Source organism: Amblyomma americanum, chromosome 5 (genome assembly GCF_052857255.1).
Source record: "Amblyomma americanum isolate KBUSLIRL-KWMA chromosome 5, ASM5285725v1, whole genome shotgun sequence".
Classification (NCBI taxonomy): domain Eukaryota; kingdom Metazoa; phylum Arthropoda; class Arachnida; order Ixodida; family Ixodidae; genus Amblyomma; species Amblyomma americanum.
In genome coordinates this window covers 50,936,856-50,962,285 of record NC_135501.1, presented here as the reverse complement: position 1 = coordinate 50,962,285, position 25,430 = coordinate 50,936,856, and the positions used below count along the sequence as shown (strand labels likewise).

The window sequence follows — 25,430 nt, the reverse complement described above, 5'->3', positions numbered from 1 at the left end:
AAGCGTGCTAAGAGGCCAGTCTTCAACTGTCGACTTTAAGCCATAAAGTCTTACGTCTCTTTCCTAAGGCTTCCATAGGTGAAGCGCCTGTTATTCTAGCAGGACCGCTCTTCCGTTGCCTTTCACAATAAAATACGATGATATAATAAGAACAACCAGCAGAGATGCACCATAAGCGAAACGCGCTCCCCCTAAATGATGATATCAAGTAAACTGACATCGACACATCACTGCACCCTACCGGAGAGGGATACGAGGGATAAGGTTGGAAAATGAGCCTTCGCTACGCCGCATCAACAAGTGGGACGGCATTAACTGTAAACAGTAGCCGGTGAAATCTAACATGAATGGTATACAGGACAAAGTGAATAGATATACCACCTTACCGATATACCACCCTCGCATGTAATGCGAAGGCAAGATAGCCGCTAGTCCTTAACGGTAACTGAATCTATTCCAAAAAAAGGCAAGCGTATCAAGGGCCTGGAGAAAGTTACGTAGGCGGATAAGGTTAAGAACTTTGCAGGCATACAGCGGGTGCAGCTGTCAAAGCACAGGGTTAACTGAAGAGAGATGGGAGAGGCCTTTGCCCTGCAGTGGGTATAGTCAGTCTGATGTCAATGGTGGTGTCCGCTCCACCGCCCGCCTTTTTTCAGTGTGTTGTTAGGGCATGGACCGCTCACTTGCGATGTGCCGTTGTTGTTGCTCGCAGCCGAAAGAGTTGAAAGAGTACATGTCACCTGATTTTATCCCGCTGGTCGACCCGCGCGGCCATATTGTGTCCTCCTGGCTTAGCGACGGTGGGAACACTGTCTTCGAGAAGCGTGTGCTCGGCTGCCTGATCAGCAGCAAATCCAGTGTATTCCCCGAGGTGCAGGCGATCGAGGTGGCGTACGCTGCCTTTAAGAAAGACCTCGCCGATAATAATCTGCAGCTATCTACTGTAGGTAGCGTGAAAACTAAGGCGCGTAAAACGAGGCGCCTTACTCTCTTTGTGGCTGCATCCACAACGGCACTGAGGCGCATTGCTTCAAGCGTTGTAGTAGTGAAATTCCTGAAGCAGCGGCGACAAGCTTGCAGAATCAAAGCTTTCGGCCAGAGTGCAGACTTCACTTGAATAATTCTTTTTTTACATGAAGTTTAACAGTGAGTTTAGGGTATTTTTATTTTTCACTTATCTAACGATGAGCTGAATGGGACGCGCCTTAGTAACCCCTACTGTACTGATGACACTGAGTTGCTAAATATATTGGGGAATTAACATTACAGGCGAACAAAGCGAAATGTTGCTTAAATATTATTGAATTTTTTTTAAGTCTCAGTAAAAAACTTCAATGATTATCTCGTCGTCGAAAGTAGATGTAAGCAAGAAATGCACTCCAGCAACTGTACTCTAGGAGGCTCATACATCCATAGCCGCAAAAAATCTAGCCTTGGTACACTGTAGCCTTGGGGAGTGTCCCCCGCCAGCCATTTTTATTTCCTTTAGGACTTCTTCACCAGCGACCGCTTGCCCGGCTTTCTTTGCAAGGGGGGGGGGGGGGGGGGGGCGACGCATGCAACCAATGCTCGCCATGTGCTGAAGAAGGATTGCGCCAGCACTTGCTACACGGAAGGCTGGGACATTGGCCGCGGCTAGAACAATTTGGTTATAATTTTATTATAGTCTCCTTGGGCTGGAAGGATGGATGGCTGAAAGATAGGAGAGTCCACTTTGAGACGAGGTGGTAGCGGTTGCCACAATGCTCACCCTGTTTGTATTTTTCATTCATTGCTTTTTCATTATATTGCTATAACTGTGTTTTAAATTGCCTATACATTCGCCATTTTCTTGTCGTCGCCACCGACCCCGCCGGCCACCACATCGAACTAAAAATTCGTGTTGGTTACTGGCCGTACCGACAGATGGCACCACGGAACCTGCGGTCTAGGGTTGGGTGCAAAACGTAATTTATTTTATTATTTATTTTACAGGTACTGCCAGCCTTATTATCAGGCCTTAGGCAGGAGTGGACAACACAAATCAACAAATTCAGAAACAGCAAAATCAGCAAACAAGATACAGGACGCTGAATGATAAATCAGAACAAAAACAAACACACAAGATAGTATTTACAACATGAGTGTCATTTTGATGAGGGGGAGCCACATGTCACTCAGGACTTACGCGCAAGTGCGCAGAGGAATGAGGAAACCGTTGGGCAGTCAACTGTGTCGGCGGATAATGCATTCCAATCGCAAATAGTGCGCGGAAAATAGGAATTTTTAAATGCGTCCGTCCTGCACGAAAAATCCAGGACTTTTTTGGTGTGATATGAGCGCGTAGATCGGCGGTTAGCTGGCAGAATGTATGAACTTTTGTCTATTCCCAATTGGTTATGATAGAGTAAATAGAAAAATTTCATCCTATCCCGGTAACGTCTGAATGTGAGACTTTCCAGTTCTGCAGCTTCTAGAAGTAATGATGGGGACGTGCGCCAGCTGTATGAGTTAAAGATGAACCTAGCTGATTTTCTTTGAACTTTCTCAAGTTTGGTAATATTAGACTGTGTATGTGGATCCCATAATGACGGCAACTCTCGCGGTGCTGTCGTCCAGATTCTCCAGTGTGTCTCCAGGACGGCGCTTGCGCCTATCGGGCTCCAGGGCAAAACTTGGGCTCCATCGCCCCACGCGATAGCTTCGCCCACCACGGGACCACGAAGTCTTTTTGACACATGCGCTGCTCCAACGGCAGCGCAGCATATAGCGCCAGGCGTACTGAAAGCCTTGTCATGGTTGTTTAGGTTCACCTCCGTGTTTTTCTCAGTTCAGGCTCCGAGCTTTCCCGCGGCGCGCCGACAACGGGAGCTAAAAACATTTAGTGCTTAAGGTTATTTTACGATAGGTAGCTAGGTACATGTAGTAGCAATATAATGCCTCTATTAAACCAGGGCAGTGACTCCAGAGCGGAACCAAGAGAACAAAATTGCAAGCAAAATCAGGGTAGGTAAGAATGCATTCGGCTACCATTGTAGAAATAAAACACATGTTCACCGATATCACTCAGAGAATCACCAAATGCGTAACAACTGATCAGAAACCCATTGAATTGGTCGACATCTGAGTCGAATGCTTGTTTGGTCCGTAGTAAATCGCCCGTAATCGCAGGCAATTCATTGAAAGGATTGTAGAGGCAAAAATTTTCATTCGTATTTTCTTCATTCACATGATGCGCATGATATTAGGAAACAAATTTTCCCGCATTATTCTCTAAATAATTTATAACTGAATTTCTTCTTGGTGCTATTCGGGCTTCGGCTTCAAGAACTTAACTATAATTACTGTGGCACATACGGAATCTTAGATTACGTGAGGCATAAAAAAGTGGAATAAAATTGAAGAAATAGTGTATTATTTAAGTGAAACTCTTAACCCATATATTCCGAAACTTCAAGCGTTTGAAAAATTCAAGTACTTTTCATAAAATGTTCTTTTCATTTAAGAATGCAGATTCATTCGCTTAATGGTCGAAACATTTTTTCACAACACCGAGTTTCTAGCCATCCTAAAATATAGGGCACTACACAAATACGCTCCCTGTAACGTGTGGTAATTGTTGAAAAAATTGACATCGACTTTAAAATCACATTTCTATTCCAGCCGGTAGATTTATTATGCCAACGCGTATATATATATATATATATATATATATATATATATATATATATATATATATATATATATATATATATATATATATATATATATATATATATATATATATATATATATATATATATATATATATATGTATATATATATATATATATATATATATATATATATATATATAATTCAGAGAGACTTCTTGGCACGGTCAGTAGTAGTGAATAAACAGAGACCAACGCTTGAAACAATGTAATTTGACGTTTCGGCCGTGAAACGGCCTTCATTAGAATATATATATATATATATATGAAGAGCTACGACGCAGTCAAAGGGGTCCAATCTGAAATATTACGCCCAAAGAATAGTGGCGGATCTTTCCGTATGCACAAAACGCACACATCTAAAGGCATGAACATCATCTTTGCACAGGAATAACTTGGAACCTCTTAAAGCTATGCTCGTGGGCAGTAGCTTTAACACAAACGCTTGCGCCCACTTTACACCGTACACCGCTTACAGAAAGCGTGGTCGTACATGTAGGACGCTATTGAGCAAACAAAGGACATACCCAGCAATTCTGGACAAAAACATTTATGAGCGGGAAACCGTTTATGAACGCAATATCTCCATATAATGTAAGATTTCACTATAACAATCAACATATGTTCAGATGAAACCGACGGCACTCTTGCATTTTTTTTTCAATTAACATTCTTGTTATCGTTTAAAGCGTTGCCCATTGGGTTGCCATGGCAATCATAACTCTTCGATACGATCGATGGAAACATTGTAAACAAAAGAATTGGCTACATAATAGAATAATGGACCATTACCTTCAATACTGTCATAACAGGTTGTTAAAATTTTCTAATTTTCAAAAATTTTGCCCGAGGCAGCTGGACATATATTTGAGGGGCTCGTTTTGACAAAAACGGTTTGCTTCATATACATGTAGGATGCTAGGCCTATATTTTTTAAGCCAGCCTGTTTCTAGTGTTGCGGAAAACGAAGAACCTATCAGCGGTTATATGTTAGTTTTTCTTTCCTCACGCGACCTAACCACTTCTGACTCGTCCCAGTGATGATAGGACCAACACACTGAGAGAACAAATGTAACTATTTAGGGGTCGTAGGTGAACTGCACATTCTGATTCATACATTGCACGGAGAAGATAACATTATACTATAATTAGATCTGTATAGTACTTTAACAGTTCTACGCCTATATTAATGACATGGTGGGCTTCAAGCGACTAGAGCAGGACTGATCGAATTGCGTGGTATGGAACAGCTCTGCGAAGCTGTATACGCTGCCAGGCTGTCTACGGCGGCCGCGGAGCATATATAGTGGACAGCTGTTTTTACGCTATTGATGCTTTGTAGGATGTGTCAAAACGGCGCGCTAAGCCAATTATAGCACTAAAGAGCACGACACATTTCTCGCGGTCGAAGAAAGCATATGATTTGTTTCTGGAGCATTTCAGAAAGAGCACATTATCGAAACAGTGCTTCCACCGCCTGTTGCAGGAGTTGACAGAAGAGAAGGTCTTCTTCATCACCGCGTGCCTGATCAGCTGCTCCAAGACAGCCGCCGACAACCTGTACGGCGGCGAATGTAACAAGGCGGTGGCCAACTTTGCGCCATTCGCGGAAGCCTTCCACTGTCCCGCGTTCTCGAACATGAACCCGGCGACAAAGTGTACCTTCTTCGACTGACCACCTTCCGTCCTCGAGGCTCCTGTGCTTGTCTGTTTCTTTTTCGTGCGTTGTTCAAGCTACGCTCCGAAGTTCGACGCGTAATGTTGGTTATGTGCCGAGTTTGACTGAGTGCAGAGTTTTCCAAATACGGCCGTCTCCAATCAGACCGATTTTCTGACGCAAATGTATGCATACGCTGAGCGGAATTTCATTAAGGAGAGCAATGCGACACCCATGGTCTTCGATGCTGAAGAAAAGGGCTTTGCAAGGACTTTGCGTGCATTGAATGAACTTTTTTAGTACTTATATCGTTTTACCGCCATTGCTATTTGTCACATACTAAATGCGGAATTTTGCCTTTGCGGTATTTTTTTGTTAACCCCCCAAGGATAGCGATTTTTCCGGCTGTATGAAAATTGTTAGCCTTTAAATGCTCCGAGAGTACAAGTAAACATTACTTATCGAAATATAAAGTGTCGAGGATGTCCTGGGCCAGGGTCACTGAAGCGAACTCATCCCTCGGCTAGTCTGAGGCCCGCCAAGGGCTCCGTGTTGGCCTAGAAGGCTATGGATACTTGGGCGTCTGAATGGCATCGGGGCAGGAGAAAATGGAGGCACAACAATCGGTACAGTGCTCAAATAGCACACAGGATTCAGGACTGTGGCGCCACCTCGTAGCGACACGCGCAAACAGGAGGAAGAACGCGAAGCGCGTGAAGTGCGAGCCGAGGAGAACGCTCGGGACTTTCGCCATGGCCGGACACTGCCGCCGCCGCTCCACAAGCATCTCCTCTCCGGCAGCCCTCAATAAATGAGGCCGCGGTCGCCTTCATGGGTGACGTCCACAGGACAATTGGGGCAGCAGGGCGTGATGAAATCACGGCTGGCTTTTATGAATTGTAAGGAGGGGGGACCTGCGGATGCGCAAAATGCAAGCGCTAACTTTTTGTTACATTCGCCGTTTACGCATTTACAGTCCATCAGCCGGTCGTGCTATATTTGGGGCAAAAAATAAGGCATTAAACCTTGTAGCTGCGTACAGTTCCGTGAAAGAAACCGAACATTTTTAGCTAAAGCAGGTGTTTTAAAACATTATCATATCACCACTTCCGCAGATCATAACACTCCAGAATTTAAGGGTAGTGAAGCATCCAGCGGTGTTTCTGTAACACCCACTGTACTCCTGGTAGTGATCTAGCGTTGGAGAAGTAAATGAAGGAAATGAACGTAATCCTAGTGTGAAGATAACGCGGTCCATTCAATGGCCAGGTAGTTAAAATCAGCAGTAAACAGCATTAGTCAGTTAGGATGTTTAATTGCTATCTGCTGTTCTGTAGCTAAATGCCTGTGCTGTTCTGTGAGTGAGGGGTTGTTTTGTTATCGTGCTCTCTTTCTAGCCCTTCTGTTTTCTTCTAGCTTTGTTTTTTTATGAGCTATTTGATGTCTCCTCTTCTGCGTCTGTGTTTATTTTCCTGTACTGTTATGACGTGTGCTGTATCGCCTGCGCTGTTCGTTTTGGTGCCGTTGTAGTGGTTGCGTAAATAGTAGTAAAAACATTTCGTCAATTTGCTTGCCGCACTTTTTTTTTTTTGAACTCTATCACTGTTTATGCAGAGTGATGCAGTCAGCACGCGGTACCTATAGGCAAATTGCAGCACGCGGGAGGCGCTTGCAATGTTTCTGTGCTCCCCTAAAAGCCGCTGCCGTCAGTCGCTTCGATTGAGATAAACGTGGGGCACATTCTGAACGACTAGTTGATTAGAGGCGCATGTTTCACCGAAGAAATTCCTCGCCTAGTTACTCCACACGTAGCCCAGTTACGTTGCTTAAAATAAACCGTTTGGATATCCCGTGTCAATTACTTCCGTGTTGAATTTTTTCGTGTTTTTTAAACCACCACCGATTCCAGTAATGCCATGAGTGCAATATGGTAGCCAAACTTAATATTCCTTGCCGGCAACGGACAGTGAGCTGACAGGGATGCTGACGAAATCGGCACTAGAAACATACCGGACCTTTAAACAGGAAATTGTCAAAGAAAATATCTATGATAATTGTAGGGGAAGTTCTTTGTTGTTTGAGGCCAGGACTGGAGTTTTGCGGACTAAGAAGTATAGAGTCAGGTACCAGGAGATAGACACTTTGTGCATTGCGTGCGGAGAGGAGGAGGAAACGGCTGAACACTTGATACTTTTCTGTAAAGGGCTTCACCCTACAGTGGAAGGCAGCGGGGCTGACTTACCCAAGGCATTGGGGTTTAGGGATAGTGAAGGGAAAGTGGATTTTAAGAGGTTAGAAGTAACCAAGCGAAGGTTATCTGATTGGTGGCTAAAAGCAAGACAGGAGTAAAATTTCACAAGACATGGCTAGGTGGCTTGAGCCACCGCCCGATGTAAAGGGTTCAGCCGTATCCATCCATCCATCCATCCATAGGCCGTCGTCGTTCATTGTGTCCATTGGCGTGTGCGTTTACAACGTTCTAGACTCCGATGATTTTGAGGAATGGAAGGGCGCATAACTGGCTTCCTCGGTCAGTGGACGCCTCAATCGCGCTTTATGGTACGCGGCGGCGGTGACAGAGAGATTTGGGCTGAATGCGTTAGCGATGACAACTTTATGGCAGACACGCGGCACTGCAGCAATGGGCCGCAGCGTTCATTGGCTGATCAACCTCTAGCGATCAACCATTAATTTAACTGCCACAGGTGACAGGGAGGGCGCGCTGCCTATTCAGTGTGCAGAACGCACACAGGCGAAAAGCCGTGTCTACTTGCCCGATACACCACAGCTTTCGCTCTCTAACCAGGTTCAGCATAGCTAAACCGCAGCAAATTTTTTTTCTGCATTACTAACTCTCCTTTCCACTCTTGCCTTTTCATACAGTTTGGTCGGTTTTTAAAGGTTACGTGAAAAAGAGAGGTAAACAGCTTATTGCCTACTTCAAATGAATAAACCTGCTTCGCATGTATGAATTATTACTTTTTCTTTTTTCGTTTGCTCATGTTCATCTATATTGTTTTTCTAATTCATGCAAAATGCTGGGCACAAATGTTTTGGGTTGGTTTTTTATGCTTTCTTTTTCGAGAACATTCCCCCCCCCCCCCCTTCTACTTTATCTGATGCCCTGCGGGGAGCTTACTTATGGTATTCTGAATTAAACATAAAGAAAAAGATGATCACGATGCCCACTATTTTCACCCCATGCATTAAAGGTAATTCAAACATTTCATTGTTCTTCAACCGTGTTTTTTGCATGAAATGTAAGCCTCTTCACTCCTGGTTTCGATCTTCTCGTGACCGAAGATCGCCGACACACCCCTCCTAATAACTTATTCGGCAGCACCGGTGTCTTTTATTTCTTTTTATTTAGTATATACTGCCGACCTTGTGAGGGTCCAGGCAGGACAGGCATGCATTGATAACAGTATTTCAGAAAGATGCAGAACACAATAAAGAGAAATATGCATAAGAAAACAGTGACAAGAGATACTGAATTTAAAAACAATGCCATATAGCATGATTCCAATCGGATGCTGTTCGCGTAATAACGAATATTTAAAACGTACAGTTTTCGCCAAATACGATGCAAGTGAGTGGATGTGATGATGCCATGTATGTCGGGTGTACAAAGGATGAAAGCACTGAGCAGGGTCCAAAGCTAACTTCTGTTTAAGTAAAGAATAAAGAAAGTCAACACGGTGTTTCTTCGCGTTTCAAGGGATTCAATATTAGCCGCCACAGGCTGAGTGGCGGAGTCAGTGATTTTATACTTTGCATAAATAAATTGAACAGCTTTTCTCTAAACTCTTTGTATTTTGTAAAAGTGAAGTTTATTGAATGGATCCCATACTAACGAAGTATATTCAAGCTTTGGCCTAACGTATGCGTCATATGTCAATAGTTTTACGTTGGGAGGATGATTTCTATTTTTATCCTAGAGAAAACAGCCCTCTAAACGCAGAACAAAGCTTATCTATGTGAGAATTACAAGAATGATTGCTAGTTATGGTTACACCTTGATATTTGTAGCAACTTATTTATTTATATATTTACTTATGAATACTGAAATCCCACAAATTATTTAAGCAGGGTAGGTACATGAATAGAAAAAAAAACGAAAATAACAAGCGCAAGTGTCAAAAACTCAGGCAAAAAGCTCAAATATAAAAGTCACGATAATGAACAACCGCTCTTGGGCAATAAACAGCAAATAATACGTAAGATAGGACTCAAAATTTATTAACCTGCTTTAGTTAAGTTCCAAGATTATACACGTGGTTTAGTCGGTTCTTTTACGCGTTATTTTGAGCTAAACAGTTTTTCCAGTGTTAACAACCATGGCAAGCTCACTGCACAAATCAAGAACATTTTTTAGACACCGATAGTAATGTTGTTGGTCCGCTTGCATTGTTTATCTTTCTTGCACCAGGGGTGTCCTGTCAGTGACGGTTGATTTCACTGACTGAAGGTTTTCTTCGCAGGAGGGGTGCTCCGTTAAAGACAGTCTTGCGACGAATAAGATGCAGGTATTAAGAAATTACGACTTGAAGTTTTACATACAAAAATTTACGTACAACTTGATCCACAACAGACAATTTAAGCGGCAAAAAAGTTAAAGAACAAAAGGTGGAACTGGTAAACATTAAGGATGCCTCTACTCAGTATCGCCGAAGTTTCATTACATCTGCTCGAGGCCCAGAACCCTTCTTCCGGCTCCGGGGCCCGGTTTAAGGACCTCGGAGCCTCGCCCACATTTTGCACCACCCAATCTTATCACACTAACACCTGGTTGGTTTAGTAACTGCATGACACGTACCCCTTCCAGTTTCTGCAACATTCAAAACCCTCTTCCTAAAATACACAACACGAATAGGTGCCGTAGTGGAGGGCTTCGAAATTATTCCGGACCCTCCACTACGGCACCTATTCTTCCTTTCTTCTTTCACTCCCTCCTTTATCCCTTCCCTTACGGCGCGGTTCAGGTGTCCAAAGATATATGAGACAGATACTGCGCCATTTCCTTTCCCCAAAAAACCAATTATTATTATTATTAAAAGAACATCAAAGTTGCTTGAAGAAAATGGCATTGCGGGAATGGGCCCTCAAAATAATTGGCCCACTAGGTTTAGGTTTCGCGCCCCATACTTCAACAGCATTACTCAAACTCTCTCCTTCACAACGTATAAAGAGAAACGCACAAAAACACATAAAAAACACGTGTCGCAGGCTTTCAGAAAACTCGTGACCCTGGAGGCTCCCCGCATTAGGGAAATTATCGGTCTCAACCGAGCCGCTACTGCCGCGAGGAACAAACGGGACCGTTGAACCGTGCTCCTACCTGCTCGTCTTCGCGACAATTGTTGAATTTCGTCCCCCAAATCTGGAAAGTGACGCCAACCATGCTTTTGCTGCCTTTCGTTTCTCCAGCCCACTTCTCGAGGGCTGTCGTCATACACCGTCTTCGGGCGTCACCCCAGCCGCGGTGCCTGCTAGCCGCGTCCGCGCGGACAGTACGTCACGCTTAATTGCTCCGAGTCAAAAGCGAGCGTCCGAACCCGTCGCGCCCGTTGGCCCTTGTAAAACCCTTTGGACCCGTTGGCCCTTGAAAAAAAAAAAGCTCTGCCGACCTTCCAACCTAGACCGCCTTGGCTAGGGCAAGGGGGGCGGTTAGCGTATGGCGTTTTCGACAGGGTCACTGCTCGTGTCTCCGCGCGCTGCCGCATCGTCGCCGCAAAACGGGGACCTCGAGGGGTTCTGGGAAAACGTTCCCTCTCCTTCCCTCTAGCTTTGTTGTGGCCCTCGCTGGTCAACGTCCGTCTGCCTCGCCTTGCCCGCTTCTTGCCGACACACCGACGCGGATTAGTGAAGAGAAATCGCCGCTGTACCGCGCCGGGCGAGCAACAAAAGGACACATGTTTCCAGCAAAGCCACGGGGCACCCACAGATCCCTTACACGCCCTTCCCAAGATTCTACCAGTACCCAAGTGGCACCTGTAGAATTATAACAAACAAGGGATCGTGTTCGCCCACGCGTGTTTCCAAAGACTGCAAGCTGCAGCAGCGGAAGTTCCGGTTACGTTGCAATAAAACAATATACTAAGAAAACAATGTTAAGCCGCTTAAGTTTGTTAAAACATATGGGAAATTATATATAAACTAAAAGGCATTGTTCTGAAAATAGTTTGTTAGAATAAAACTTACTCCCAGCCATCACTTTCTACAACGGCTTAAAGCCCCTTGATAATATAAGGTACCCACTTTTTCCTCCGCCCGCCGCTTTCCTCCTCGTTTGTCATCGCGCACCGGCTCCCACGCTGCACACGGCACACTTTTTCGCCCAGGCGCCCGCAGGCCATCAGCAGCATTGAATGCTGGGGCGTGTTTTGGGGCTGGCTGGGGGCCTCACTGAGCCAGTCTCATAGATGGTGGTATAGTGTTCTAGAAGGGGGTAGTGGGTTCAGCAGCCGGCGCGCCCCATGCATTGCGACGAGGCGGCTAGTGCGGATGGAACCCGGATGTTAGCGGTGGCGCCGCATTCGCGCGGGCTGGCTGTTGGTGGTGCCCATGTGCTGCCTCTCGCACGTTTGTTCACGCATTGTTTTGGGCTTTGGCTGTTCTCCGTTTCTTCAGCACATCATTTTAGTTTGTTTCGCCGGCTGCCTTTTTCATTAGTAAAAAGTAGGAATGTCTAACCGTCAACGGCAGCGACACTGCTTTGCTTCCAGGTGTCAAACCGCCTACAAGTGGACTAAAGGAAAACAGCCGTCGTTGTATAACGTGCCGAAAGATGCGGAAAGACGCCGTATTTGGGTGCGCGACTTTCACCGCCAGGACAAGAAACTCGACGAAACCTGTGCGGTTTGCGAACTTCATTTCGAACCATCATGGATTTTGCGTTACTATGTCCACATTATAAATGGTAAAGTTCGTATTGCACGCGGAAAGCCGGTGTTGCTGCCCGATGCCGTGACGACGCTGCTGCCAAATGTCCCACGTCACTTGTTGAAAAACCGACTTAGCCAAGACCACCCAATAAGCGCATCAGCACAGAGGTCATAGCTGCAGAGGCCCAAAGAACTAAAGTGTGCGTTGATGAGCAATGCGACTCTTCTCGCGCGGAAACATGCTGGTGAAGCGACTGCGGCGACATCGGAACGTGCGCCCGGTGCGGGACATGCGGAAGCGTGTATGTCTGGATATCTGCTCACTTTGAGTGTTCCGTCCTTCTACTGGAGCTGTCATGGTGTTCCTGATTACACAGGTATCCTGTACTGCAAATTAATAATGCAAGGCAACAAAAATTACGTACGAAAGGGTGGAGATGTTCTCCCAGGTTTCAGACAACAGGGCGCTGGGCGACCCATATACAGCGCACCTTTGTGGCCGCATTGCTGAGGAAGGGCACGTCACCTCTTGTGCGGAAGCAGAGAATGTTCCTCGAAGTGTTGACGCATATGGGATCTGCAAAGGGGCCTTGCCAACTAGCAGCATGTCAAGCTCGGACTTAAGGGCCTCGAATCACAACTGGCAGCCCAAGAGGGCATGTACTTCAGTAAGCGCTGTGCCGGGATGAACCATGCAAAGGTTTGTTTCACTGCTGCCTGATTGTAATTATAACAGTTGCGAAAATAATCTTTGCACCATAGTTTTTAACATCTGATACTGCTTCTGTCTTTCAGAACAGATCGCGTCAACAGTGCCCATTCACTGTTCTCGGTTCCCAGAGCAAGCATGCATCTCTTGTGAATACCTGAGAAAGGCACTACCAACACAGCAGTCAAGGCTGAAGTGATCACTTAAGAAGAATGTCCTAAATACAGCTCAGAAGTTGCGTGCAGCAAAGAATAAAATCAAGAGACTGTCATCTCGCTCTTCTGCCCTCTAAGACCAGCTCAAGAAAGTGCAGCAGGAGAACGCCTCAAAGCCCGATGAAGTGCTTCGAGCAAAGATTGAGACTCTACCTCCCAAGCAACGACAATGTGTTATGCGCTGTTTCTGTACAGCAAAAAGAGTAAATGCTAAAAGGAACGTCTGTTGCAAGGATTGGATATTGGAATGTATTCAAGTGAAAATGAAGAGTGTCAAACTATATGAGCACCTTCGCAAGCACAACACCAATTCTCTCCCGAGCTACGGTACATTGAAATGCTACCTGAGGTTCTTCAGAGTATATTTGAGTTCAGCCACGAAGTGCTAAACCACTTAAGCAGAAAACAAAGCATATTATCAGCATGAACAGACATGGTGGCCTTTTGTCGACGAAATTAAACTATCAGAGCACCTTGCTGTAATTCCTTCAGGCCGCGTAGATGGTTTTGTCCACATGGGCCAGTTCACATCTGAAGGGCAAACCGTAACGTGTGACCATGGCATGATAGTAATGTTTGTACCGTTCTGTGGACAATGGAGCCAGATTATTGGTGTGTTTGCTACGAGTGCAAACGTTAAAGCAGAGATGCTCACAAAGATATTAACTGAAGCAACGATTCTTCCTGAAGCCAGTGGACTATTCGTCAATTTTGTCACATGCGATGGCACCTAATGGAATAGGCGCATGCGGAAAATATTGGGAATTGGAGTCAATGCAAACAAGATCATCTGCAAGCTAGAGCACTCAGTGGACTCGACTCAGCATCTCGACTTCCTATCGGATTCCCCGCCTTTGCTTAAGTGTCACAGAAACACGCTTCTCAAGCATCCACTGAATACACCTGATGGCATGTGGCAAAATTTCATTCTTGGGCTACTGTCCATAACTTTGCTTTCGTCTTTTTGGAGTTCCAGTGCAGAGTTATATTATGCAACCTTGTTTTCAGTATCTACATAGTTGTGCTTCTAATTACATTAGCTGAAATAAAAGGATATATATATATATATATATATATATATATATATATATATATATATATATATATATATATATATATATATATATATATATATATATATATATTGTATGGATTTGGTTTTTCTATCCAGCCATTAAGGCAAGTTTTCAAGCTGGACTGCAGCAACGACACTTTAAAAGCGACGCCTGGCCTTACGTCTGTTCATTTGAAACCAAACGGTTTCGAAAAAATGCGAGTCAATTTCGCTTTTCAACTCTTTGGTGATCGTCTTTTGAATGGGCTTCAGTTTTACAAAGATAGATTGGAGGCTTCATGGGGCATCATTGCCGCTACGCTATCATTCTTTCGGTAAGCAGCCCACTAAAAATGATGTTGCTTTCATTATGCATGACTGATCAACCAAAGAACATCGCATACAGTTGTACCATGTATTCTCTTGCAAGTACCTGGTTTGCCTTCTCATATACCTGCAGACAATGTGCGTGCATATTGACTATCAAGGGGCCCTATAATAAAGCACGAGAACTGTGTAGTGGTAGCTTTTATCGGCAAAAAATTTCATCGCTATAATCTTTCAGGACCATCAATGGCCTCCTCAAGACGCTGACGTCCCGCTTGGCAGCGGAAGCTTTACGTCCCCCCTGCTCCAGGAAGACAAAGACACTGAAAGATTTTAATGAATTTCTTTCTTGAATATGGCATGCTAAAGGAGTCGGGGGATTCTTAAGTGATTCAACTGCAGATGGCCTTATGGTGCAATCCAGCATATTATCACTGTTGGATTACCTTGCCAGCCAGAGATTTAAGTACAACATGACATCCAAATTGAGCCAAGGTTCACTGGAAAATTTATTAGGCATAATCAGGCAATCGTGCGGGCACAACGGTCACCCAACACCGACACAGTTTGTAATTTTCATCAACTGCTTGTCATTTTACAATCTTGACAAGACAGTGCGCTCAGGCAATGCTGATTTTAGTGGAGGTTGTGGAGAAATAAGTTCTCTCCTCGATGCGTGCGATGCTGCTGCTGAACAAAACAGGGTGGTTGCAATCGACCAGCTCATCGAGAAAACAATCTAGCTTCAGCCGATGCGCATGCTTCAGAGTATTCCTTCTGAGCAGAGACAGTATGTAGAGCAAAAGAGCGGCGACCGGCTTATACAATATATGGCAGAATATGTTGTCCGAAATTTTATGAAACGTTATGACTGCACACTTTGCGAAGCCTTTTTATTGTAAAGCTCCAAAAAAGAAGGTAGAAATTCGAAGTTCACAGTGATTTCTGACAAGGGAGGGTTGTTGTATCCTTCGCAAGAACTTTTCCGGGCTGTGCAGAAGTTGGAGGATGTATTCACTGTTTTCTTCTCTCGCGAGAAACTCTGCAGTGACAGCATAGTAGGTGTAATGCTGCTTGTGAAAGCAAATTCTGGTTATGCCGTAGGTTGCAGCCAGCACGCCGATGCGCTCAGAACAGAGATGACGAAGTTCTATGTGCTGACAAGGCTGCACTTTTATGTAAAAGGGCTGAACCAATTGCGAGAGGAACGGCGGAAAAAGAAATTGCACACCAAGATAAGCCTTTGTTCGCTGTGTCTCTCTTGTAGCAGCCGTAAGTAGCGCCTTAAGAGGGAGGTGGCTTCCCGTTTATTGTACCAATAAACTTGTTTGCTGCCCTACTTTCTTTTTTGCACGTGTATTACGAACTTTCGCGCGTTCCTGTAACCGCCGTGACCGCCTACTAATGGCATAGCCCTAGCAAGAATTATCTCTTTAGATTTCAGTGAATGTACACTTTTTAAAATAAAAGCTGAATTTGATTAAATAAAGCCTTGTACATTTGGGATCTCTCTGTTCAGGATGCGTAAGTACGCGTGCCGCAATTGTTTAGCTAACATTAACAGTGAATGTGATTGCGTCTAGACTTGCATCCGAAATTTTGATGGAAAATAAAGCGATTTGCTCCCCCAAAACTTTACTTCTGCTCTGTTTGTGAGCACTGCGTTTAGAAATGCGACCGGATCGTCGTACGGCGGTTCTGTCTCTGCACTCGTCAGGTCGGTTTTATCTTCACACAAACTTGTGGCATGTCCGCCTTTCTATATTTTCTAGACGTTTTTTTTATTTTAAGAAAATATGCATTAGAGCTGCAGACGTCACACCATATGCACACAGCTTTCTCGGCGCTGCGAATAAAGCGCGTATCGCGGGTTCTTTACAGACCGTGCTCCGGTGGCGCCATCTCGCGCTCTCGACGTGGGATGCCACACCCGCAGGCTCTCCCTGACACCACTACCCCATTCTAGAACAGTATAATGGTGGTAAAAGCGTTGGTAATGCTGTAAGTTACTTTGTGAGTAGTTTTGTTTCTGTTTATGCGGTCTGAATAGGCCGTTCTTATGCGAAACGAATCTCTGTGGATTTGTAGCTTCATAAACTCTGTGCCACGAGATAAAGTGTTGAAGTGCGTCCGGGCATCTAAACGCTTCTATTCTGTTTGGCAGGTCTTATCATACGATAGTCGCGAGTGCAGAGCAAGGCCAAGTGTTCAGTTTCCTAATGTGAACGGCGCTCTAGTGAATTGCGTCTCAACCATATGACAGATCGTCGTAGAGGACAGTGTCAGCGACGCGGGCAACCAGGCATTGACCGCAATAATAGGAGCTGGCACACATGACATTCTGATGTTTAATGCGAAATTGTTTTATGAATCGTCGAGCGGAAAAACAGGCGGCGTGCGTTTAATGACGTTGGTTGAGTGCGGTGTTACCATCGCGAGTGTGATGTGATGCATAGGTGAGAAGCATAAGAGGAGTACTAATCAGCACTGCATAGGTAATGAGTGCATGAGTAGTGACTGCTAATTATTGGCTGTTAATTTCTCAAGTGTGATGGTGAATAAAACTGGCCAGAACGCCAATGCACTGAATGTAAATGAAATTATTAGTACTTGAGTTGGAGAAGTCAAAGTTGTTACCCCGAATTAGTGAATAAAGCGGCTAAAAATGCTCTGTATTAAAGGACCAAATGGTAGTACCTCATTTGTTAGGAATAATGAGTGAATTAAATGTTCAAAATGTTCCGAATATAGTCAAATGAACACTACCGGAACTTGACTTAGTAAAGGACTAAATAGTAACACCTAATAACCAACCCAATAATTAATTAAAAGTAATAAGTGAATGAAATGACTAAAATGCTCCAAATATAAATCAGATGTAAAGTTCCTGAACTGGAGGTAGTAAGTGTCACCAATTAAGAACCCATAATTAGTAAGAAATATTTAGTGTATAAAAGTACCAAAAATGCTCCAAATGTCACATTAACAGCACTTTAACTCGACGTAATAAAGCAGCAAATGATAGTACATAATTACTGACCGCTAAATAGTGAATGGTAATTAGTGACTTAACCAAAATTTTTCGAAGTAATCAAATTAGCGGTACTTGAACTGTTGGTAGGAAACGACTAAATAGTGGCACCTATAATTGTCGAATCCTTACTAGAGAAAAGTAACTAATGAATGAGCGGACTTGGGCTGCAGGCCACTGTGCACTGATGACTGAATTTTAGGAGTGGTCCGGCCCAAATTTGGGAGCGACCATCGAACAGGGCGCGGTCCATTATACTTCGATATCAATTTCGGTCCAATTTTGCTCATGTCAATTTTCAAATGACCAGTGCCAAATTCTGGGAATGGCCCGGTTCTAATTTCGTGTTAACCATCCAACTGGGCGTGTTTTATTATACGTGTATATCAATTTTGGTACAATTTTGGTACAGCACAGAAAGCAATGCGTGCTACGTCCGCTGCGTCAAGGCTAGGCGAAAGATGGAGCGAACCGAAAAGAAAATCACAAGCAAAAACGCAAGCTGCGTTCGTTTCCATGGGCAACGGCAGGGATACCAATCGGCGTGAAGCAAAACCCGACGTGCAGCCAACGCCTGCGTCCTGGCAGTGAAGAGGCGAGGAGGAAGCGAGGATGTCGCGCGACGGCCGCGATGTTATAAGAGTGGCGATAGGGGACACAACCTGGGCCAGAGGGCGCTGCGGACGCCAGTGAACAGCGCCCTCTCCGAGCGATTCTTCCTAATTGATCGGGCAGGACGACGAGCTTCGCCACTGACTTGTGTGCGTTGCCTTGTGTGCATTGCGCGCGCGCACTCGTTCTTTCTGGCTCGCGCTTCGGCGCCGTTGAGAGAGGAGCTTGCTTCGCGCGCGCTATGCTCTCTCCGCTCGTGCATGGACGCCGTTGTGAGAGAAGAGCGCGCCCACTCGAGGGTTTTCCGCACGCTTTGACACTGCTACGAAAATTTTGCTCGCGCTTTCGTGGTTTAGAGAGGGAGCAGCTCGTGTGCGCGGCGTCAAGCAAACAGTCCAAAAGGGCGCCGCTTTCGTCACGCCCTAGTTTTGTGCCCAGAGCGCATAACCACTTGGTGTACGAAGGGAAAACTGAAATTTAGCCTACCTTCCAACGAAGCTGCGGCACGAATGCGTTTCGCGTTTTTTTTTCCTTCGTGTCTTCAAATAGTGCTAGCTCGGCTCGATCTGCTTGCTTCCGCCGTGCGTGCTGGTGACATGTCTCTGCTACCTTTTTCTTTTCCGTTTGCGCGGTGTTTCAATGGATTTGGCGCTATGCTGGTCGCCCCAGTGTCACAGATCAAATCGCGCCGCGTTTAGATTTGTGCGAAATACGAAAGCGTATTTCGCAATATATGTGCGTATTAATGAATCCCATTCTGTTGAGCTTTGAGGGTGTTAGCATGGGCGTGCGGCTGATGCGACCAATATGGTAACGCATTGCCGTTCCTACCGGTGTCGCGCTTGCTTAGCCGCTTCTGCCATATGGTCGTATTTACAGCATATGGCGTATTTACCATACGGATATCTAAAAATAATACCTGTTATTGCGGAGCCCTTCAGAAACGGCTTTGCACACAATCTACGTACAGAATTAGGACGTTAAACTCACAAACCGCTGGCACAACTCAGTTTTGATGCGCATCGACGGGGCACGTAACACAATTGCGCGGCCGCCCGAGGTCAAGCTCAGTGTGGTTGGCGTTATCGAAAAAAAGTAACTAAATACGTTACTGGTTACGTTAAAAAAGTAGCGCGTTACCGCCCTACGTCACCTACAAAAAAGGTAGCGCGTAATCGTTACCTTTACCGAAAAAAAGTACCGTACGTTACTTTGCCGTTACTTCATGGCCATAAATGTTAAGTTTTCGTCACCTTAAGAACTTACGATAACAATTTTATAAAGCTCACATTTCCCAAATGACAACTAGCCTAAACAACGGTTTTACGCGATATCCTGATTTAACGAGAATACTTTGCACAAATGTGCAGGAGCTTAGCAATGTTATAGTAGCCTAAAGATGCCTGTAGAGTTACATGTGTTCGATTCTAACTGTGTATTACATGGTGAAGCCATCTTATGAATGTGGCATTAAACAAAACGGCACTCCATCATCAATTCTAATTTCACAAAGAAAACATCGCTGAACTCTCAACAAATTTAGAGTAATTCTGAAAAATGTGATGTTCCAAAATGATCGGCATGCTTCCACTCTGTAGAAAGTTGTGTGTGTGTGAGTGGTTTGGGAAGGGGAGGTAGGTGAAGGCAAGTGTATGAATGCGTGTTCGTGCAGGTGTTTTGTGCTTTGTGGCTATTCCGTCTTTTTTTAGTAGGGTGCGTTGTCAAGGGCAGCTGTTTTCTGGCATGCATGCGAACCCCAACACGGGTTTTAGGGAGCACCCGTGCATTTTGTTTATTTACTTCAATTTAGGTGCTCTGCGCTTTTTTTTCTAAAAAATGGGGCGGAGTGGGTCACAACTGGAGCAAAAAGTAACTATTAACGTGGCACCTCCCGTTACCGAAAAATGTTGACGTAAGTACGTTACCCGTTACAGTTCCGAATTGGTAACGACTACGTTACTAATTTACCGAAAAAAGTAATGTGTTACCGGTAACGCCGTTACTTGTAACGCGTTACGGACAACAATGGTCTAGCTACAGTGTAATTTGCAGAGCCACACTGCTACTCGTGTGTACGACAGAGACACAAGGTTAGTTCACATGTGGAATCGTGTCTGCCATCTTCGCCTTCGCAGTTGTATGCGCTGCCACTTTACATGGTGTCGGCCGAGAAAGTGCACATATATTAAGTGCCCGCCAGCGCTCTCTCCTGTTGCCGCCGGTGATGGATAAGTAGTACAATTTTTAATCAATACTGCAGCGCGCGATAATGCACCGGTACTTCGCATTGAACGCTTCCTGCCACCTGGGTAATTTCTGTTGACAGCACACACGTCAGTAAGCAAATGCGTCATTCCATAGAAGTCAAGCAAGACGCTTCCCCACCTTTATGCAACTACGGTGCCACTTCGATCACCGCGTAAAAACTGCCCAGCGATGGACATAAACGGCGCACTGTGCAGTCGTCAGGCTGTGCTCGCATCCGCCGCGCCCGCGAGGAGACGGACACGAGGAGCACGCGGAGGGAGAAAGCGCGCGCAGCACGAGAACACGGCCAGTCAGAGCGCCCCGGCGCCGTCGTGCCCTATCGACGCTTCAGAATTCGGCCGCTACGGGAGGAGCACGGCGCTGTCGTCGCGCGGAAAACATTAGGTTGGGGTCCCTATACTTTGAAATTATCAAGGGACTTTACATCGGTTGCGTTTGTCGCGCCGCCTTTAGTGCGTTAAAAAATAAAAGAAGAGCAGCAAATGCGCTGCGTGGTGGTGAGATGCGCAAGACTGTCACTTTCTGCTGACAAAGAAGCTAGTTTTACTGTTGCTAGGGCACTCTTTTTTTCAGAACAAAGGTGAAAGCAGCAATCAGTGTTTACGAACTTGCATAGGGGCATTCTAGAGCCGCCCTTGGAACGTGCTTTTGCGCTCGTCGTTTTGATCCCGATGCCGTGACAACCTGGCCAGTGCGCGGCTGTTGGTGTCCTACTTCTGGGATTTGATGACAGTGCTTCTGAGCCTATCGTCTCTGCGAGAACGCGGGTCTGGAAGTGGCCCGGAGCTAGGCCTACTGTCGCTGTACCCCCGTTTTGAGGCGACGACGGATATGTGGCGTCACCTATGAACAACGCAACGAGGCAGCTGGGCGTAACCTTTGACTGGGAAGACAGGATGGGGCTAGTCGCCAAGTAGCAGTAGTGTTCCTGTATATGCTCCCTGCGGGAGCACACACAGGAACACTAAGTAGCGACACTCTCCTCCACTCCCCCGTTTTCCACCTCGATTATCTTCGCCCTCAGGCTATGCGCGCTGCGCACGGCAAGGTTTGCAGACCATCGTGCGCTATCCGGCCACATGTGGTCGCTGGCACTCATGAGCGCGCCGAAGTGTGCGCTTCTAACGCGGCAGCGTTATGGGCTCCGTGTCGCTGAAAAGCAGGCGTCGTCGGTGTCGGCCGTGAGCAAAAAATCCATCGTCTCCCTTCTCCTCAACTCGCATTGTACGCCACTGCCCCAAAAGATAGCACGCGACGGCAGCGCCGCCCGCATGGGCGCAGTGGGGCCATGCGGGCACGGAGCGAATCCCGAGGTGAGCGGCAAAGAACGCAGCGCACATCCAAAGCGCGTTCACCACGAAGCTTGCGGTTTGCTGCCCGTCCGTTCGGCGCGGAAGCTGTGCAGGCGTTCGTGGCATCGGGTTTGTCGAGAACCATGTGCCGACGAACTACGCCAGAAACGTCAGTCCCGCGCGTTTCGGCAAGGCGCCTGGCAGCGCTTCTAACTGGTTTGCACCTCCGCGCGTCCGTGTCACCGTACGTAGCAGAGCGATTTGTCTAACGCGAAAGGCGTCACACCGGTTCCGTGGACTCCCTGGCAGTGCTGCAACACGCTGTCGCGTTACACTCTTAAAGGCAAAGCTTAAGCGTCCTCTCATTTATTTTTCACGCTCTAATATTAAACACAACCGCTGGAAAGTGATGCGATATGCGTGACTCTACCAAGAGCCACGTTTATCAGCAGTGAAATCACTAAATGTGAGCTATTGCGGCGTGAACAATCAAAGCTCACCCCGTCCTCCACAATACGGCACAGTTTATATTAGCATAAGATTTGCGTTACTCTTGCATATTCAATATTTTTCAGTACAATGCGGCTCCGCTAAATGTAGATTTGGCTTTCCTGTACATTTCCGTGAAAATACTGTTGACGACGTTGTTCTTCTGCAAACGAGCGAAGTAAAGATTGCGGTAATTGAGGTAAAGGTGTCGTGTAACGAGTGAGTGAGTAGCTCAAAAAATGCTGCGGAATTTTCTTTAATGCGCTTTCTGCATCTTTTAGGTTTCAGAGCAAAAATTTTAAGCTTGGTTCCTCGGAGTAGTACACACAACGCGGCTTTATTTTCTGATCACTACAAATTTCACAGCTGCTTGAAGGAGATTTTTATTTCCAGTTTTTCTCGTCAACATTATTAACTATACTGCAGAAACGAGCGTGGCCAAGGATTTGGCTTAATATTTTTGGGCGATTGCTGATACCAACAGAAGACTTTATTAAGTGACTAGAAGATATGATATTCTCTTGATGACTCCTCTACGCTAATCCATCGAATGCATTCAAGGGATTCTTCAGATACCCGTGCTGAAAAATATTCAGCGCTGTAAAGCTAATCTTTCCGTGATTGAGTCTCACGGAAACGATTCGCACTATCTTGTAAACTGCGGTGTTAAAGAATCTGATGTTATTTTTTAAACACCATTCAATGCAGTATACCTAACAATTTCTCTTGCGACAAGTCAAAGCTGACTCTAAAACGTACCTTTCCTTTGACTTGTTCCCCAGGTGGCATTAGATATCGGAATCGCGGTAGAGTTGCGCGCAGTCCCGATGCTGGAATGAACGCTTTAATCCCTTCAAAGATTAACATCGCCATCAACCCTAGACAAATGATCGTATAACGTCGTTAAAGCTACCACGCAGGATATCAGGGGCATACGGGAGAGAAACTGCCGTACATGATGCAAGAATCGACATGTTTTCTATATTACACCTGGTCAGAAGCACGCATTTACTACAAAAAAAATAACGTCGAGGATGCATACGTTTTTCGCGGAAACCGGCAAGGAGATTCGGAAATTAAAGTGGATATAATAGTTGTAATCCACACGCTAACATAGGCTAATGGGGCAAACAGTGCAATTCCATCGAATGGAAAGATAAGCGCGTGAAGCGACGCACAGTGATCACCAAATTAAGCAACATTATCAACTTTCTCATGATCTCGCAAGCCGTTTTAAGTATGCACACTAGTTTAGGTACCACGAAATGCACAGTACTTCACCGAGTGTGGTGTCCTTTTTGGGAACAGACTCCTTAAGGGCGATGTTGTGGATCCACTTTTTCTTCGGCTGATGTCATTTTTTTCTGGAGCAATTTCGAACAGCACGATGCCATTTTCACTTCGGCTTGTGCACTGAAATGCAGCTCAACCGGACATAACGCGGCACTAAAAAATTCGCTGTCCTTTAGCTCTAGTTAACCGTAGTTGAATTGCCAAAGCTTCGTTACCTCGGCACATCGTCTATGCAGCATCTCATTCCGACTCTCTCGAGTACTGAAACGCTCTCTTCTGCAGTTGAAGAGTCATTCCGGGACGTGGCACACTCTTTCACGCGGTCTGGGAATGTCAAGAAAACCCAGACTTGGACAGCAATCCCGATCCGACTCATGAGCGCTGGGAGGCAACCCTTCATAGCCACAGCCCACTCGACCAGAAATCGCTGGTTGAGAGGGGCCGATTATGATGACGACCAATGAGTTCTCGTACTGAACCCACCCAGTTTTTGTGCTCTGAATAAATGTTTTTCCTCCTCCTCCTCCGGGACGTGGCACGACTTCTAGCTGCATATATATATATATATATATATATATATATATATATATATATATATATATATATATATATATATATATATATATATATGCCAACGCTAGGGTACACCTCCTCTCCCTCTACCCCAGCGGAGCTCATCTCTTGGAGCGAGCGGCAACGGTAGGTAGTGGCGTCGACAGCGCCATCTGTTGAGTGCGGCTGCAGCGTTGCTAGGCGACGGTGGCTCAATGTCGGCCATAGCATACGACATACGGTATACGGTACGACGAGCCGAAATGGCTCGCTGACTTGCGTAGTAAAGCTTTCGCTTTAAAATTGGAGGACGCTTAAGCTTCGCCTTTAAAAGTGGAACGCGACAGCGTGTTGCGGCACTGCCAGGGAGTCCACAGAACGACACCGCTCGTTCGGCGTAACGCATTGCCCATTAGACAAATCGCTCTGCTACGTACGGTGAAACGGACGCGCGGGGCGGCAAAACACGTAGAATCGCTGCCAGGCGCATTGCCGAAACGCGCGGGACTCAAGTTGAACTCGCAGTTCGTCGGCACATCGTTCGCGACAAACCAGATGCCAAGAACGCCAGCACAGCTTCCACGCCGAACGAACGGGCAGTAAGCCGCATGCTTCGTGGTGAACGCGCTTTGGATGTGCGCTGCGTTGTTCGCCGCTCACCACGTGATTCCTGTGTGCCCGCACGGCCCCACTGCGCCCGAACGAGAAGAGCGGGATGGATGGATGGATGGATGGATGGATGGATGGATGGATGGATGGATGGATGGATGGATGGATGGATGGATGGAAAGTAGGAGCGTCCTCTTTGAAACGGGGCAGTGGTTGTTCCCACTATGCTCAGTTTTTTTCCTTTCTTTTTGTTAACTGTGCTGTAAGTTGTTAATACAATTCGCCATTTCCTTTAAAAAAAACGTCTTCCTACACTTTAAAACATATGTTACCTCTCTACTTGTGTGCCACAAATCCTCCAATCGGGAGGCGCCGCAGTACCGCGCCATCTGTGGGGGCATTGGCGTACATTGCGAGGAGGATAATGAGGGATTTTTTCTCGCGGCCCACGCCGACGACATCGGCGTTTCTGCGCCGCGAGCTCCTTAACGCTGTCGCGTTAAAATAGAGTTCAAATTGTGAGCGGGTAACCCAATGGTGTTGGACCAGCAGCGGAGGCAGACGAACTGCGCATGGCGCCGACAAAAAATGAAAACACAAGAAAACAATCATTTTCCGCGTGTTGCCTGCGCCACGGCCGGCGCGGCCAATCACCGTTCAGAAAAGCGCCGAGCAGGGAGTCCGGCGAGGAGGATGTTCGACAGCCCGCGGCGCAGCTGCAAAGTTCACAGAAATGCGCTGCTTCC

At 46.0% G+C, this 25,430-nt stretch overlaps 1 protein-coding gene across 1 annotated transcript in view; it reads left to right on the top strand.

The window, feature by feature from the left end:
* The window catches only part of LOC144133861 (endothelin-converting enzyme 1-like), a 42,888-nt gene extending 37,521 nt beyond the window's left edge, over positions 1–5,367 (top strand). Inside the window, exons 2-3 of the mRNA XM_077666933.1 lie at positions 731–943; positions 5,179–5,367. Of these exons, the coding sequence (XP_077523059.1) occupies positions 731–943; positions 5,179–5,367 (402 nt within the window). The remainder of the gene's footprint in view (positions 1–730; positions 944–5,178) is intronic.
* The last annotated feature ends 20,063 nt before the right edge of the window (positions 5,368–25,430 follow it).